General features: G+C 48.5%; 1 protein-coding gene across 3 annotated transcripts; it reads right to left on the bottom strand.

The window, feature by feature from the left end:
* Positions 1–531: 531 nt before the first annotated feature.
* On the bottom strand, positions 532–16912 carry ACTR1A (actin related protein 1A). 3 transcript variants are annotated; one of them, XR_011144142.1, is made up of 12 exons: positions 16815–16912; positions 9017–9081; positions 8093–8168; positions 7285–7410; positions 6362–6486; positions 4823–5039; positions 4062–4154; positions 3337–3511; positions 3180–3241; positions 2491–2531; positions 1474–2309; positions 532–1176 (listed from the first exon to the last, which is right to left on the bottom strand). XR_011144142.1 is itself a non-coding variant. In XM_068961206.1 (12 exons), exons 1-11 carry the CDS (start codon positions 16860–16862, stop codon positions 2207–2209), a joined length of 1131 nt encoding a protein of 376 aa, XP_068817307.1. In that variant the 5' UTR covers positions 16863–16912; the 3' UTR covers positions 532–1692; positions 2176–2206. The 3 variants fall into 3 exon arrangements, 2 of the variants coding, with proteins under 2 accessions (XP_068817307.1, XP_068817306.1); XM_068961206.1 differs by having other exon boundaries at positions 532–1692; positions 2176–2309; XM_068961205.1 differs by having other exon boundaries at positions 532–2309.
* Between the last annotated feature and the right edge of the window lie 255 nt (positions 16913–17167).

The raw sequence follows: 17167 nt of genomic DNA on the forward strand, positions 1-17167 counted from the left end.
GATGAGATGGCTGGATGGCATCACTGACTTGATGGACGTGAGTCTGAGTGAACTCCGGGAGTTGATGATGGACAGGGAGGCCTGGTGTGCTGCGATTCATGGGGTCACAAAGAGTCGGACACAACTGAGTAACTGAACTGAACTGAACTGCTCAAGTATACAGGTTTAAAATGGAGAAGTGATTAATCAGAATATCTGAGCATAGACCCCGGGAACTGCATTTTAATAAGCTCCTGACTTGAGATGTGAAGAGCTGGCCTCACTGTGGGTGGAGTCTCATCCATGGGCTTGGGCATGTGTACAGGGCATGGACTCTCAGTTCCTGGCCTGGTCTCTGGGCTTCTTTGTCAACAGCATCTTTGCATGCACCTGACAGGCTGGGACTTGGCTGAAGGTCTGGCCAAGTCTGGCGGGTGCAACATGCCCTCTAGAGGACAGACTAGGCCCAGTCTCAGGGCCCAGAGCTCCTCCCTCCTCCCACCCTGCACTGACTACAGACAGAGGCCCAGCTGATGTGTCTATTAGAACGAGTTTATTTAAGTACACTGGGCCCCACCAGGCAACATGGTTTGTGCGAGGCTGTGCAGGGGACAGGCTTGGGCTAAGAGGAGGGAGGTGAGCTGGTTAAGCACACTGCAGTCCGCGGGTCGCCACATCGCTTTCACACACACCTGCTGCTGCGGCCCACACCTGGCAGGGCCTTTGGTCATTGGACGGCATGGGGTCGAGAATACTGCCTGGAATCTGGGGTCGGGCAAGTGTTGGTGTCATGGGTGAGGGTGCCAGTGAATATCTGCTAGCCCCAGCTTTGCACCTTCTGGGCTGAAGAGCCTTTGGACCCCTGCCAGGCCGGCCCAGTCCAGGGTAGGCGCCTGGCCCCACTGGACCAGAGGAAGTGAGCCTGAGCCCATCAGTTCCTGGCAGCCTGGTCTGGCCCCTCCTTCCGTGACCAAACAAGTCCAAAGACAAGAATGGCACAAGTCAGCCAGCAGGGGCTGTCTGGCCTCTACAAGCTAGTCCCCTGGGGTCAGCTAGCACGGGAAAAGGCAGCTTGGTTAACTGTGGCTCTTTCTCCGGTCCTAAGGAGGTGGCATTCCCAACACCCCTCCTTTGCCAGGAGCCTCTGCCAAATGGTGATTCTGCCTCCTATTTCAGAAAAATCCAACCAGCAACCGCCTGTTGATTCCAGAGCAGTGAGCAAGTAGAAGAGGGAGAAAGAAAGAGGCTGGAGTGACTTTGAATGTAGCCTCTGATCCCATATGGTCCTGAGGCCTATGGATACTGTCAGTTCATGTTGGCAGGGAGTGGCAGGGCCCTGAACGCAAGCTTAGGCGCTGTAAACATTAGTGTGAACAGGGTGGTGGGCGGGGCAATGAGCTCCCTCTCTCCAGCCCTCTAACTGAACAAATACTTCAATAAATAAAACTGAAGATGGCACTGCCCATGGATGGATGGAAAGCAACTTAACAGGACCTGAGGCCAACAGGCTCCTGAAACTCTGCCGAGATCCCTGGATGGGGTTGGGGGTTGGAGCAGTAAGCCTGCCACTGATCAGATGTAGCGCTCCATGCCCTCCTCAAATGCCCAGTGTGGTCCTGGTCCCCAGGTGAAGTTGAGGGCATCCTGCCCGCTCCTGACAGGGAAGTCTCAATAACAGCTCCTGGAGTGCTTCTCCAGCTTTCTAAACCCGAACTGCAACAAGACCAGACAAGAACTCAACCCTGGACTCAGGCCTCAGTCCACGATCAAGAGGCATCGAGAGCAGAATGATGAACAAGGGGAGGCTGCAGGGCACCCTGGGTACAGGGGGTGGGGCTGGCCCAGCCTAGGATGGGCAGCAGCAAGTGTCCCCGGGGTTGGTTTACCTCCCTCTCTGTCTCCCTGTGGTAGTAAACATAGTCCCACACAGCCAGACAAAGGCCCGGCTGACAGAGCAGGGCCCTCTGCCAGCACTCTTTCCTGTCAGGGGCCAGTTAGTGGTCAACCCCAGGTCTCAGGCCATCGCCATTATGGGTAGTTCATTGTCCTTTCCAGGCCCTGAAATCCTGGGATCCCTGGGCCACACGGCACTCGCATATGTGCACACGTTCATACCCACACACACACATTCATACACACAGGCAGTTCCTCGCAAACACTCCGACTCAAGAAAGCGAGTTTTAAAGTGGAGTTAACTTCAGAGAGAGGTGAAGACGATGTCCCAATATTAGAAGGTTTTCCTGTGGATGGACCGGGCACCATCTTCCTCGTATTCCTTCTTAGAGACCCACATCTTCTTAAAGGTGTCCAGGGAGGCGAGGATGGAGCCCCTGGCATGGAGGGAATCCAAAGGAATCATGTCAGAGACAGGGAGTGGGTATCTGTGGAGCCAGCCAGTCCCCCTGGGGTCAAACCAGAACAGGCTTTTAATCAAAGGCCTGGGGTGGTGAGGCGTAATCAATGCCTCTGCAATAAGAGTGTTCCACTCTTACTCCCAGAAGAGCTACTCACCCAATCCATGTGGAATACAGTCTCTCCTGTGGTGCAGATATCTGCCAGGGTGGGTAGAAAGAGGAATCTGAGATGGCCGTCCTCCCCCCCTTCCCCGTCCAATACTCATCTCGGCCCCAGTGAGAGTCAGTGGATACATTTCACACAACAACCTTTAAATTCTGTCCCTGTGGCCTCTCTGGGGGGTACCATGGTCAGCCTGACACTCATCTGGAGAAACAGGCTTCTTGCAACCCAAAGTACCTATGGCTCCCAGGGAAGCAGGGGCTATCTGAAGGCAAGATCCAGCTCTGCTGGGAGCTGGTGGGGAGCAGATTGCATGGCAGGCACCACACTCCTCCACTTAGGATCCCTCCTTCCTCAGGCAGGCCAAGTCCTCTCAGCAGTCACTGAGGTCCTGGACTGTGTCACGGGGGAGCAGCTGAAGGCAAGCTCCTGTCAGTGTTAGCTTTCCTGACAGACGGCATGTCTAGCATCCTGCCGCATCTGGGGATCAGAACTGCCCCGTTTGGTGAAGACCCATCATGAGGATGGGTCCCCCCGCTCTAGCAGGCCTCAGGGGCACAGTAGAAGCTGGGAGCCACCTGATGGTGCCTGGAAATCTTGGGCAGAGCAGGAGGGGAGGCTGCGCCACACGGTGCTCCAGACCCTTGGCAGCCCAGTTCGCCCACCCCCTGGCATACTCCTACCCTGATCTTCACGTCTTTCGGAGCCAGTTTCTTCACTTCACTCAATAGCCTGTCACCAAAACCTGAATAGGCAGGAAGGGAGAATCTCACGTCAGTCCCCTGGCCCCAGCAGGACATGGCAGCTTCCTGGGGTAGGGCCCTGAGAGCAAAGCCCAACCTTTGAAGAGGGTGGAGCCACCCGAGAGGACAATGTTGGAGAACAGCGTGCGCCTCAGGTCCATGTCAGACTTCTGGATGGCAAACACCAGCACCTCGTGGATGCCCTCGCTCTCCTCGCCGATCAGGTCCGGCCTGAACAGCAGCTCAGGTGCTCGGAATCGGGAAGGACCAATCTGCAGGGTGGGGGGGCAAGCGTCTCAGGCTCAGGTCCCTCTGCCCAGGGCTTAATAACCAGGTGGCTCTGAAGGCCATACTCAGGGAAGACTTTGTATGTCAAGAGCCACAACAAACAAAGATAGGGCTCCTGGGAACATAAAGGAAAAACCAGCGCTCCTGGGAAACTAGAGACAGGAAGCTCCTGTGTTTAATCCTAGCTCTGACATTTTCTAGCCAAGAAACTTGATAGATTCATTCATTTGTGGAAATTTCCTCCTATCGGTGGAGGTCCAGGAGGCTGGAATTCACTCTCTACTGTGCCTGAGTGGTTAAGGATAGCACTACACATCAGCCTTCTAATCCCACAGGGGAACACCTCCTCCCCTCCACACAGGAGAAGCAAGGTCCCTGGCACCTCACCCTGCAGGAGACGCTGCAGCTCAACAGCTACACTGCTCCAGGCAGAGGGTGTAAAAGGACTGGTGCACCTGACCCCTGCCTCCCCACGGGGAGTTCTCTTTGGGCTCAGTGCTTTGGGGACCCGAGGGGAGAGGCCCCGCCACCTACCTCAATGGTGCTGCCATCGGGCAGGTAGTATTGCGCCTTCTCCGTCTCTAGTGTCTCATCCTTCTGGGGGTTTATGGACAGGTAGCAGGCTCTCTGGAGAACCAAGCACAAGTCAGGCTGGCTGGAAAGCTGGTGCCTCCCTGGTCAAAGTCCCCATCCATTGCAGTGACTGTCCTAAAGGTCATGAGTGCTGCATATCCTAAGTGCCACCCAGTGAAGCTGACCCAAACCTCCCCACCCCTTCTTAGGATATGTGTCCCCACCTGCTCCACCTTCCTGGGGGCCAAGCGTGGCAACTCGGCTTAATCTTAGTTCAGACTCAGGTGTCTTTTTCCTACTACTTGTATGGTTCTGGGCCCTGCCTACCCAGCTCAGAGGTCTCCCAGGAGCCGTAGATGATAGGAGGGTTCATTTTACTTAAAAAAAAAAAAAGCAGTCTGACTTCTTCAAGAGTCTAAAAGAACATGTGTAATTTGTACATGATGTATAAAAAACATAATGAGCATGGGTGTGCTTATCACCCAGCTTAGGAAATATAGGCAGCTCCCTTTAGCCCACAAGATGGCAGCACTTTGGAAGGTCAGTCCTTCAGGGTGAGGGGACTGGCTGGAGATCACATGGCCTCCAGGAGGCCTGGTCGGGAAGGACAGAGACCCATCTCCAGGGTAGGAGTTTAGCCACTCTTCACTCCAGGTCAGTGAGGTCCTGGCTGCTGTTCCCGTTCCCTCTCCCAGACCTGGGCCCATGGGGGCAGCACTCACTTCTTTTATGGCCTTGACAATCTCAAACTCAGAGGATGAGTGGAAATCATAGCCCTCCTTGCGCAGGTAGAGGCGAAGAAAGCGAGAGACGTCTCGGCCAGCGATGTCGATGCGCATGATGGAGTGGGGCATGGCAAAGCCCTCGTAAATGGGCACGGCATGGGTGACGCCATCCCCTGAGTCCAGCACCACACCCGTGGTCCTGCCGGTGGCATAACTGAAGCACAGGAGGCACACCATCACTCACCCCTGCCTCCTCACTCTGGGAAGACTCTCACTTCTTGCTAGAGTTCAAGGTCAACTGAACTGAAGCTGGGGCCTGCCTTCTCCAGAAGCCTCCGACTGGACTGAGTATGAGGCAGCCTGAGCACTGAAGCAAGCAAGCCTGGAATGTCTGAAGGAAAGGAGCCAAGCCTCTCCACGCACCCCTTTGGCCACTCCTCCAGAAGAACAGGCCCTCCAGCTGCAGGAGACGGCCTGCCCTTCCACTGCTTCAGGGACCCAGCCTGAGGGACAGTTTTTACTCTCTAGACAAGAGGAAAAAACTCAGGGGTCAGGCAAGAAAAGTGAATGAATTAAAGAAAATAGGAATATTTTCACTTGCATAAAAAACTAGCTTTGGGGGACTTCCCTGGTGGAATGGCTAAGACTCTTCACTCCCAATGCAGGGGGCCCAGGTTCGATCCCTAATCGGAGAACTAAGATCCCACATGCTGTGCAATGCTGCCAAAATGTTAAAGAAGGAAAACCAACCAACCAACCAACTAGCTTTTGGCCCTCTAGGTCTGTCCTTAAGTTTTTCTCTTGGTAAGGACAAGGGTACAGACATAAATTTCTGTGATATGAGGGGGAAAAAAACCATAATGTTTCATAAACAGCACCTGACATTCAGCCTTCGTGTTGGATAACAGGCAATGGAGAAGGCTGTGGTGAAGTCAGGTTTCCAAACCCTATCTAAAATGGCAGCTGTGATTTTCTTTCAGCTCCTGCTGATTTTTGCTCTAGAGGAATGCGGGCCCGGCATTATCAGATCTTCCCTTTTTTTTTCAGAGAAGTCAGAAATTTTTATTTTGATAGGAAATGTCCCAATTTTTAAAGGTTGGCTCTCAATTTTTTAGCGGGATCAAACATGCCATCTGCAGGCTACCAATATATGGTCTTGGCAGCAGACCTAACCCTGGTGGGAGGCAGGGGGAGCAAGACAGGATGACGGGGGTGTTTTCATCACGAGCCTATCACCAGCCTTGCACAGCGCCTGGCTCAAGTAGGCCCTGAAAAAAACACCTGAACTCACTGCAGGGGCCAGCAGGGAGAGCAGTTGCAGCACGTGGCCTTCCCAGAAGGCTCAGCGGAGAGCCTTTGGCACCAGACCAGCAGGGAGGGCCGAGATTGCGAGATGCTCCCTTTCCCACCATCCATTACCGTCCCTGGCAGGGGTGCTTAAGGAGCTCTGCACCAACCCACAGCAGGGCCAGCCTCGATTCTGCCAAAGGACTGCTTCCCCCTGGGGGCTAGGCTCGCCAGCCAGCTGTTACTCACAGGCTGAGCACAGCTTGCATGGAGATGAAAAGGGCTGGCACGTTGAAGGTCTCGAAGAAAACTTCAGCAGCTCGTTCCCGGTTTTTCCGTGGATTTAAAGGCGCCTCTGTCAGGAGCACAGGATGCTGGTGAAAGATGCCCGGATAGCCATCAGGGTGAGGACAGATTCCCAGCCCTCATCAGTACTGCGTGGCTGGCTGGAGAGCCCACACGAACTTTGTCAGCCTTTCTCTAAAAAGAGGGCTGGTGGGCTGGTCACTTACTGCCACCCAAGCCAGTTTCTCAACTTTCCAAATTCATACCCCCGTTAAAGTGTCATTCTATCCTCACCTTCTACTACCCTCTTGTCCTCCAAGATTCTTACATAGGCCCTTGTACCTTCTGGATAGCTCCAGATGTCAAGATTTTGCTAAACTCTATATTTGGAATTACTCTGATAAAAGTAATACTTTAAACTTTTTTTTCCAAAATAGAAAATTAAATATCATTATTGATTATACTATTAAAAAACAGAATACATCCCTCTCCTGGCAATTCTGATGAGCCTAGTCAGCACCTTCCTTTGTGTTTCTGAGTTGAGAGTTCCTTCCTTGGAAACTAGAGTATATATAGCTCTGGGGTCTGAAAGGTGTGGGTTGGAACCCCGGCTCTACCACTCTTCACTGGGTGATCGCGGAAACACCATCTGGCTTCTCTGAACCTCTGTTCCCTTGTTTGCAAAATGGAGATAATAATACTACCTGTGCCTCATAGGGATGCTGTGAAGATTAAAGGCAAACATGTCTGAAAAGCACATGCCTGATGCCTAGAACATAAGACACGAACGCTCAAGGCAGTTATTGCTGTCATCTGCCTCATGCCTGGGGTAGGGCTTCTGTCTGCTCTGCATGGCCCACATGGCGCCCCACACACAGGACCCTCACCTCCTCTGAGAAAGTCTGCAGCTGGTCCTTAGAGTAGACATACTGCCAGATGCGCTCCATGTCGTTCCAGTCCTTGACAATGCCGTGCTCCATGGGGTAGCGGATGGAGAGCAGCCCTCGGTGCTCCTGGGGGCGGAGAGCAGTGCTTGCAGCCGCAGCCAGCCTCTCAGCAGGACTGCCGGGTGGACCCCACAATCCACACCCATGACTAAGGGTGGACCCACCCATCCTCCAAGTCCCTAAACTGTATGCTGTGAACTATGCTCAATGCCCAACCAGCTGGCAAAGCAGAGGGCTTCTGCCTTTCTGTGGGCCCCTGGGTGGCATCCTCCTCATTGTCTGGTCCCAGGACACAATCTCCTGGCATCTGCAGCCAAGGTTGGCAACAAAGATTCTGCTGTTCTGCTTCTAGAAGTTGCCCGAGGGCTCTGCCAAACTGTGCTAATTAACTTATCCCCAGGGTACCCCAGCCAGGATCTCCCCTCAATCACTTTTGCCAAAAAATAACCAAGCCAGTTCATTTGATCTTTGGCAACATAGTGATAGAAGGAAGGCAAAAGCCCTTTTTTCTGGACTGGTCTCTGTTTCCCAAAGTGGGGTTCCAGATATTTCCTTTCCAAAACCAGAGGCTGTTCCTGGGAGAAATAAACCAGTTAGGTTTATTCTCTTTAGAATGAGAGAGTGAAAGGGGAGATTTCAAGAGGAAATTGTTTCTTTTACTCATGTCCCTCTGTCGGATACTGCCTGCGTGGGGAACAGGGAAGGTCCCCTGCTGGGTTGAGGCTTCTTCAGTAGGACGTGGGATTACCTCGGCTTTGGGGCCTATGAAGATGTCACCTTCGAGGGCGCCTGCCATGACACGAACGTGCTTGGGTCTGCCCACACTGCAAAAGAGGGCGGGGAAGACTGTCACTCCTCACTTCATGACAGAACACAGGACAGATATACGAACGCATGTACTTGGATGGGAAGAAATATACTCCATTCTACTTGGCTGTCACTGAGGAATGCACTTCCCACAATTTCTATAATGAACTTTTTTTTTGTATTTATTCATTAGTATACTATTTCATATATTTATTATATTTATAAGTTATCAAATTCGGGAGGATTCAATATCCCTAGTTCTTCACTTTCCCCGATATATGTACAGATGAAGAGACACAAGGAAACAAGAATTCATTTAGAATGATTAACTCAAAAAGTTTTTGTATCCTTAGCCTCCTGCCCAGGCCTTCTATGAAGGACAACTGTGATGCTGTAACTGGGAGATGGCCTTCCTCCTTTCTCCACTGCTTTGACCCCTTTCCCAGGTGTCTGTGCCCTTTTCCTGCCTGCAGCATCTCTGCCTTAGTAAGAAAGAGCTGAGAAAAAGACTCATTCTCCCTAGAATGGTAGGTATGGTTTAATGTCAAATTCCATTCTGTATGACAGGAGAATTTTAAGAAGATTCCATTATGAGACTGTCATCCAAAGCAGTAAGTCACCAATGATAACATTTTTGGCATCAGATTAAAACAAAAAAACAAAAAAAACCTGCCTCTCAATTGTACCATGCAGGCAACGTTTGCTTACTCCAAAAGCCAGCTCTTGTCCCTTGCTTGTTGTTGTTGTTTTGAATACCAAGACTGACCTAAATGAGAGATCCTTTCCCCCTAAAAGATGGAGGGCTGACATCATAACAAAACTGACAAGCCTTACAAGCTTCTGACTAAGCTACAGAATGACTTACTAGTTTGGGAAGCAGTATTTGGGGATCTGATCACCAGCAAAACCAGCTTTAATCACACCGGATCCCTGAGGAGAGAAAAAGAAGTCAGACTATCACAAAAACAAGAGGAGATTCATATCACACAGTATGTATAATATGGTCCCACCTTTGTTTCAGGAAGAGAAAGGACCTTATATTTAGGTGTAATATATCCACTCATATGAGGATTTGTACAGTGAATGCATGGCAAAGGGAGGGCACTGGGGCTAGGAATGGTGAGGGGAATTTCTACTGCACACTCTATTTGATTTTTATGTATTCTTCGTCTTTTCTACATTGAACATGTTTACTTTTGGAATTAAAAATAATATTAATAAAGGGAAGAAAAGGAAAAGGCTTGAGGACAGAAGAGGAAAGTACCTAGAAACACAAAGCAGTCAAGTTTAGAAACACAACCGAGGTGGGAAGGGCACACAATTCTGCTAAACCATCAGGGAGTGCGCGTCTAAGCTACCTTCCCAGCTCAGACCTGAACTGTCCCTGCCCTCCAGGGCCTCTATGACAGACACACCCTGAGAGCACTGCCATACTCGAAGCTAACTCCCATATGACGTGTGTCGTCCGGTTCTGACTGCAGGGGCAAGTTACAGGGATTTGCGGGGGGCTGCAGTAGTTGTTTTGCCTTTTCACTGTGCTTTGCTGTGCTCATTGGTCTCTTGAGAGTCAAGAGCAGAAGAGCCCTTAAGCACTCTGAGAAGAATCTGCCATCTCCCACCGTCATCTCTGGTACCACGTGGGCCCAGCCAAAGTAAACATTGATTCTGGACATCAGCACCATGCAGGACAGGTGTTGAGGCTTGATGGTGCCTGCAGATCACCGTGTTCTCTTCCTTCTTAATTCTTCTACCACTACACCAGGTACCCTTGTCCTTCCACCCCCAACACAGTTCCAGCTCCAGGTGCAGCAAGCCATCTCCTGCTGCCTGTCGACAACTTCTCCTGGGGTGGAGTGTAATGTTTCCAGAACACACAAGCTTTAAACACATCAGGAGATGCTAAATAGCCAAGGTTACCTTGGTACCAAAGGCTTCCCAGCAACACCCCTGGATCCATCTATCTTTTTTATTCCTGCTTTTTTATAAGAGCAGGGTGAGGGGGCAGGTGACTGATCCTAGCGAGGGAGAAGGGAGGAGGTAAGAAGTGGTTGAAGGACAGGGAAAGAGGTATTGGGGGAGAGCAGGGCAAGCCAGTTCTCTAAGACAGCAGGAACTTCTGCCAACAGAAAAAACAGGAGACAATGTGCAAACTCATCGGTCTGGGCAGAACAGCAAGGAGCCTGGAAAAGCTACAGCTGTAAACTGAGCTGAAAGACTGGGAAGGAGGGTGGACTATCCTACTGCAAACCCAAGGGCTTGGGGACAGTGGCGCAGCTAGTGAGAACATCGTACAAGAGAATTTGGGGAACTTGTTAGCTCAGGCTTCCGATAATTGCCCACTGCCTTCATCTGGGTGCGGTGATGCTAACAGACTAATTGGATCTCCTGGTAGGAGCTGAAAATGAGAAATGATGAAATCTGTGCTTCAGACTCTAGATTTTTTTTTTTTTTTTGAGACTGATACTTTTTAAAAAAAAAATATTTATTTGGCTGCACCAGGTCTTAGCTGTGGCATGTGGAATCTTTTAGTTGTGGCATGTGGGATCTAGTTCCCCAACCAGGGATTGAACCCAGGCCCCTTGCCTTGGGAGTATGGAGTCTTAGCCGATGGACCACCAGGGATTCTCTGACATATTTCTAAGAGATGCTTTTCCTGGAGATTTGATTTTGAGTTTACTAACAAGAGAGCTAGAGTTTGAGTGACAAGGCAGATTAAAACATTAGGTTCTTTTCTTTCTCCCTGTCCTTCCCAGCAAGAATATAACAGGCCCAGTTCAAATATCATTGCCTTCCTCCTGAAGGATAATCTCCAGTTGGAATTTGTTATCCTCTTCCTATTACCTTCCCCAAATCACCATTACCTGTTCACTAGGTAGCATGAATTTCATTCTGCTTTCTATTCTAATTTATGGTTTACACTTTTGTCTCTTTTCAGTGCAAATTCCTTGAGATCAGAGACTTTGTATATCAGTGGTATCTGACATTTGCAGGGTATTTGGCTAGATGCTGGCTAACTAAAATGAAAACCAAGCTCAAACGATTGGCAGATGAAGCTGAAAGTATGGAACCTGAATGAGCAGCTGGAATGCCCAAAGCCCCAGGCAGAGGTGGTACAGGGAAGGTGAAGACAGTCTTGGGAATGATACACAGGTAGAACCAGACCCAGCTTGTCCCTGCAGCCTCATGAGCTGGCTTGGCAGGCCAAGTGTCAGGTGAAAAATGGGGTGGGGACAAGGCAAGTGGCTGAGTTGCCTCTATTCTGCTCAAGCCATAAGAGAGCATACAAAGGGGTCATGTCAATTTCTTTAATAGTATTTGTAACTAGGAACTGTATACTTGGCAAATGAGCTGCCACTCTTTGTTATTCACTCTGTCAAAACCAAGTAAATAAATGCCTTGTTTGAAACAAATGCCTACATTTGAAAAAGTAATCTCATTAAATATTTGATTTTTGGAACTCAAGTCTGCTGCCAGCCAACTCTGACCATTTTCCTTCTGGTACAGGCAAACAAATAGCAAATTCCTCAGCATGTTTCTCGTAGTACCTGCTGGCTATCGACCCTGTGGCTTGGGCAACTTTACCCTAAGCACTGATTATTCTTAACATGCTGGGAAGAAGGCTAATTGTCTGCCATTTAATGCTGTGAGGTGGAGCCTCAGATTCTAGGACACTGGTAGCCCATTCTGGCCCAAAGACATAGTTTGTTTAGTCCACAAAGTAGTTTTTAAAAAACAACTTTGAGATAAAATTCACATACCACACAATTTACCCATTTAAGGTGCATCATCTAATGGTTCTTAGTATTTTCACAGAGCTGAACAATCATCACTACAACCTAATTTTAGAACTTTTCATCATCCCCCCAAGAAACCCTGTACCCATTAGCAGCCACTCTCCATCCTTACTAACCCCCACCTAGGCAACCACTGACATACTTTCTGTCTCCACAGACCACATACTACTTTTACATTAACTTCCAACAGTTAAAAATTAGAGATTGCAGGACTTCCCTGGTGCCCCAGTGGTTAAGACTCCATGGTTCCAACATAGGGGGGTGAGGCGTCGATCCCTGGTCAGGGAACTAAGATCCCACATGCCACCTGGTGTGGCCAAAAAAAAAAATTAAAAATTAAAAACCACTAGAGATTGCATATGAAATTAACACTTCTGATTTCCCTTGAAAAATGAGAAAATCTGGTAACACTGGGCCTGCATTCCTGCATGGGGATAACCTGCTGGAAACCTTGGTCAAACATGCTCAATGCACCTCTCAGATTTCTCACTTATTAAGACTACCTTCTCCTCATCCCCTTGCCCCCCCTCCGCCTTTTTAATGTATCTGGTTGGCCTCCCCAGGCATTGAGTTTGAGACCCCTATTCTGGACATTCTTTCCAGTTTGTGAAGCACATCCATGGCTCTCAAAATACACATAATTGAGTGTAATCTATAAGCCACCTTCTCTTCCCTCTCCACCAAACTAGGGAGGATTCTCACTGCAGTTGTACAACCAACAGGCTGAAAGTCATACCACAAGTGATGGTGTTAAATAAATACACTGACTTCATTTCCTCAGCTAATTCTAGTGTCCCTTAAACTTAAGCAAATCAACAGATCTTAAGAGCTGATGACAAACTGTTAAAGAAGAGAGAGAAAATTAGTGAAATTTGACACTGACTAGAACTGTGGTGTTGGAGAAGACTCTTGAGAGTCCCTTGGACTGCAAGGAGATCCAACCAGTCCATTCTGAAGGAGATCAGCCCTGGGATTTCTTTGGAAGGAATGATGCTAAAGCTGAAATTCCAGTACTTTGGCCACCTCATGCGAAGAGCTGACTCATTGGAAAAGACTCTGATGCTGGGAGGGATTGGGGGCAGGAGAAGGGGACGACAGAGGATGAGATGGCTGGATAGCATCACCGACTTGATGGACGTGAGTCTGAGTGAACTCCAGGAGATGGTGATGGACAGGGAGGCCTGGCGTGCTGCGATTCATGGGGTCGCAAAGAGTCGGACACGATTGAGCAACTGAACTGAAATGAACTGAACTGACACTGACTAGATATTTGATGATATTAAGGAATTACTGCTAATTTTATTAGCTTTGATAATAGTATACTGGTTATGTTTTTAAAAGTTTGTGAAAGAGGGAAGTGGGTGGGTATGTAGCTAAAAACATTGGTCAAGAGTTGATAACTATTACAGTTAGATGATGGATACATGGATGTTTGTTATAACATTTCCCCTCCTTTTGTTTTCATTTGAAATTTTTTACATTAAGGAAGGGCTTCCCTGGTGGTTCAGCAGTTAAGAATCAGGATGCCAGTGCAGGAGCTGTGGGTTCAGTCCCTGAACTGGAAGATCCCCCGGAGAAGGGCATGGCGACCCACTCCAGTATTCTTGCCTGGAAAACCACATGGACAGAGGAGCCTGGCAGGCTACAGTCCATGGGGGTCACAAAGAGTCAGACACGATTTAGCAACTAAACCACCACCACCACCAGAATAAGGACAGCTAGCAAGTAAGATGATAGCAGCTAAGTAAAAATTAAAAACATAAATACTGTATATACACACATTATAAAATACATGTGTCCATAAAATCAGAAAGAAAGGAGCACATTAATTTTACAGTGAGGTTTGCTTCCAGGGTTATGTATGGGCCAGAAAGGGTGGGATTATGGATGGGTACAAAGAGCCTTCGATTAGATCTGTAATGTTTTATGTCCTAAAAAAATCTGAAGCAAATTTGGCAAATGACAACATTTATTAAATCAAGGTGGAGGACACATGCTACATAGGTGCTCGTTATATACCTCTTTGAACTTTTCCGTGTGTTTATAAAGAATCTCACTTTTCAAAAAGGGGGCCGAAGAAACATAATGACCCCCCAAAACAGTAAAACTCTTAGCTTGAAAAACTTGTAGAGATCTGATATTATTCCTGCATTTAGGCCCACATATTATAGCCAGAAAAGATAATTTTAAGATTGACCATAGTGTTGATTCATTTAATGGAAGTATTTAACCTCCCAAAGATCTGAGTTCAGAATATAGTATTCCTATTAAAGTGTTGTAGTCCTGGAAGTGGCCCTTCTCATTCTTGTACTACTATCTGTGATATGACTTTGGGAAGAACAACATGTTTAGTTTTTTAAAATACTCATCACTTTTTTTTGTTGTAATCATTAAATCGCATGTGCACATATGCATACACACACCCTTCCATCTTCATTAAATTCTGATGAATTGGTTTGGTCCCAGAATTCTATGAAAAGGGTGGTCAACAATTGCCTTAAGACTAGGAAAGGCTGTGAACTGATAATGGGGCTGTTCTCTCTTTTCCTTGCTTTCTTTGTTCTTCTGTCTTTTAATTACACTCTACTTAGCCCAGAAATAAAAATATGGCAGCATGGTAAACTATGGAGCTGTTAAATCTGCTAGAGACACGTTATCCTCATAATATAAAGCTGGCTCAAATATTTTAAATGATCTAGTGGGAAAATTACTTAAGTTTCTCCTACTTCACCTTTTGGTGAGATTGCTGGCATAATAAAGGAAATGTTTTCCCAGAGAAAAAACAAGTCTATTCCTTAAGTATTCAAACTGAAAAGGTACCGCTGCTTTGATGCATTTCAAATACACTCTCAAGAATGAGAAAGAAGGAACTAAGAAGCATTTGCTTAAGTGACATAAAGAAAATGGTTGGAGATAGCACTGCAGCCCAACAATTCTAGAAGCAAAAGGTCTGGTGGGATGGACAGACTGCTCTTTTTGCACTGCTGATGAAAACAGGAAATTGTTAATTTCTATTTTTTCTTTCTTTTTAAAACCAAGAAAAAGGCACATGAAGCATACACAAACTGGCTGAAGATAGAAATAGTAGTGTTCTCTGAAAATTAACATCAAGAACAAAGAGTCCTGCTCAACCTTATGCAGTAACTAGTCCTTCCTCCCATCCTTTTATTTAGGGACATTTTTGTTACTGTGCAAGATTTTCAGCCATTAATCCCCCCCACCCATAAAAATTAAAAATCCAGTGTGCACCTAGTGGTGCCAGGCCCTAGATACTGTCTGTGTGGAGGAAACTGGGGAACGAGAGACTAAGGAAAAATGAAGGACTACCAAGCATCTTTTCCCACCCGGATTCAATAGCCCAAGGAAGGAGATCCGCGACCCTCCCTGCCCTGCCCGCCGATCAGATCCTCCCCAAAATGAGATGTCTCACTGAGCTCAACCTTTTTCCAGGAGAGAAGGAAAGAAAGCTAGCTAAAGAAGCACCTTTCCTTGGAAGAAGTGAGGAATTAAGAATTCAATCTCAAATTGAATCTTGGCTCTTCAATTCATAAGCCAGGTGGTTTGAATACTGTTATTTAACCTTTCACGTTTCATTTTTCTGGATATTTCGAGCCCTATCTACCTATCAGTGTTGAAGCTTGAATAAGATGATGCAAACGAAAGGACCTTGCAAGTGCCAACGGTCCCAAGGACTGAATCAAGAAACCGAATCTGAGTCAGCTTAGGACAGAGCGAATTCGCAATTCTGCCTTAGTAGCGGGACTCAGAGGGGACTAGAAAGGTAGCAACCAATCTCCGCTGGACTAAACCTTTGAATGGAAGACAGACATCCACTTTTTAAATAACTGCCTCCTTCCGCCAAAAATAAGAGCTATATTTAGATTCTTTCGATTTGTGACTATTGATACATTTGCGTAGGTACTATCAGGATGAATAACGGATAAAGCACTGGATTAAAGTGCGACCTTGGGCTCACTTTACATTTTTGCGCTTCAGTTTTCTCATTTGTAAAACGAGGATCAAAATTCCTGCCTTAACTATTCACCTTGTGAAGATCCAACTGGAATGTATGCTAACCCCTCCGTGTAAGCGCTGGAGCGCCTGGCAAGTATGTTTAGTAATTTTTACCCCCAGCAACTAGGCGTTTCAAAGAGGAAGGTACCTCCCCGCTTGCTTTGTCATTCTCCTTTCTTCTCGACCTTTATTAACGGTATAATTTATAATCACAGAAGCAACTGAAATCCTCAGGCCATTTCTGGCATCACACTCTCGGACCCCACCCAGATACACCGCCAAGCCGCCCTGCCGGCTGGGACCGAAGGAAACTTAGCCCTGCTCCACCCGCCGCCCTAGCCGGTCTGCCCCCTCCACTGGGAGTCCCCGAAACCAATCACAACAGCCCTCGTGCACCGCACCGCCCTTAGAAAGAGGAAACACTATGGCGGCCCGGAAGAACGACAAAGGAACGAGCCAATCACTGCAGAAGGCTGCCCCCATCCGGCAAGGCCCAGAGGCGGGGTCAGCGGTCAAGATGGACAGCCAGAGCAGCCAATAGAGTTATCGAAAACTGGGGAGGGGCGGGTGCCGGGGGCTCACAGAGCGGTTAAGGACCCTCGAGTCAAGGGCCCAAGGACCCTGCTAGGACTATAACCCTTCCCTTTATCCCTCCCAAGGTTCTCCATCTCATGGTTGCTGGCCAGCTGGTCGCCCTATCTGCGGACTTCGGTTCGAGGGAGGAGAGAGGCGGCGGCGGCTGAACCCGCCTGACAGGCCGGGCCAGTGACAAAGAACCGGCAGCCCAGACTGAAACACGGGAAGCGATCCCTTCGGGGAGGAGAGCATAAGCCCTGCTAGGGGGATGCAACTCACGTTGTCGATCACGACAGGCTGGTTGGCGATTACATCGTAGGACTCCATGGCAGAAGAACCTCTCCTTCCGAGGGAGGAACTGCCAGCCCGGTCCGCCGCTAACGCCACTGACACGCATGCGCAGTCTAGCCGCCGGCACTGGGCAGCCGGGGAGCGGCCCGACCTCACTTTCGAAGAACTACAATACCCAACATGCCTTGCACCTGAATTAGTGAGCCAGGCTGCTTTGGAACCCCGCCTAGTTTAAGGAACGGAGCGTCGCGTTTCGACGCACAGTACCCTGGGCTTTGTAGTTTCTGTAGGTAAATGGAAGGGTACGCCTATTGATGGTTGCAATCTCGCGTCTGGATCTG

This window comes from Capricornis sumatraensis, chromosome 23 (genome assembly GCF_032405125.1).
Source record: "Capricornis sumatraensis isolate serow.1 chromosome 23, serow.2, whole genome shotgun sequence".
NCBI lineage: Eukaryota > Metazoa > Chordata > Mammalia > Artiodactyla > Bovidae > Capricornis > Capricornis sumatraensis.

What these genes read in the sequence shown, in the direction of transcription:
- ACTR1A (XM_068961206.1), bottom strand. Translation starts at nt 16,862, where the DNA reads ATGGAGTCCTACGATGTAATCGCCAACCAGCCTGTCGTGATCGACAAC. An exon ending in TGCAGACTTTCTCAGAGGAG is followed by an intron (nt 6,487 to 7,284) that starts GTGAGGGTCCTG and finishes ATCTTTCACCAG; the next exon opens with CATCCTGTGCTCCTGACAGA. An exon ending in TGGCTCCACCCTCTTCAAAG is followed by an intron (nt 3,242 to 3,336) that starts GTTGGGCTTTGC and finishes CTGCCTATTCAG; the next exon opens with GTTTTGGTGACAGGCTATTG.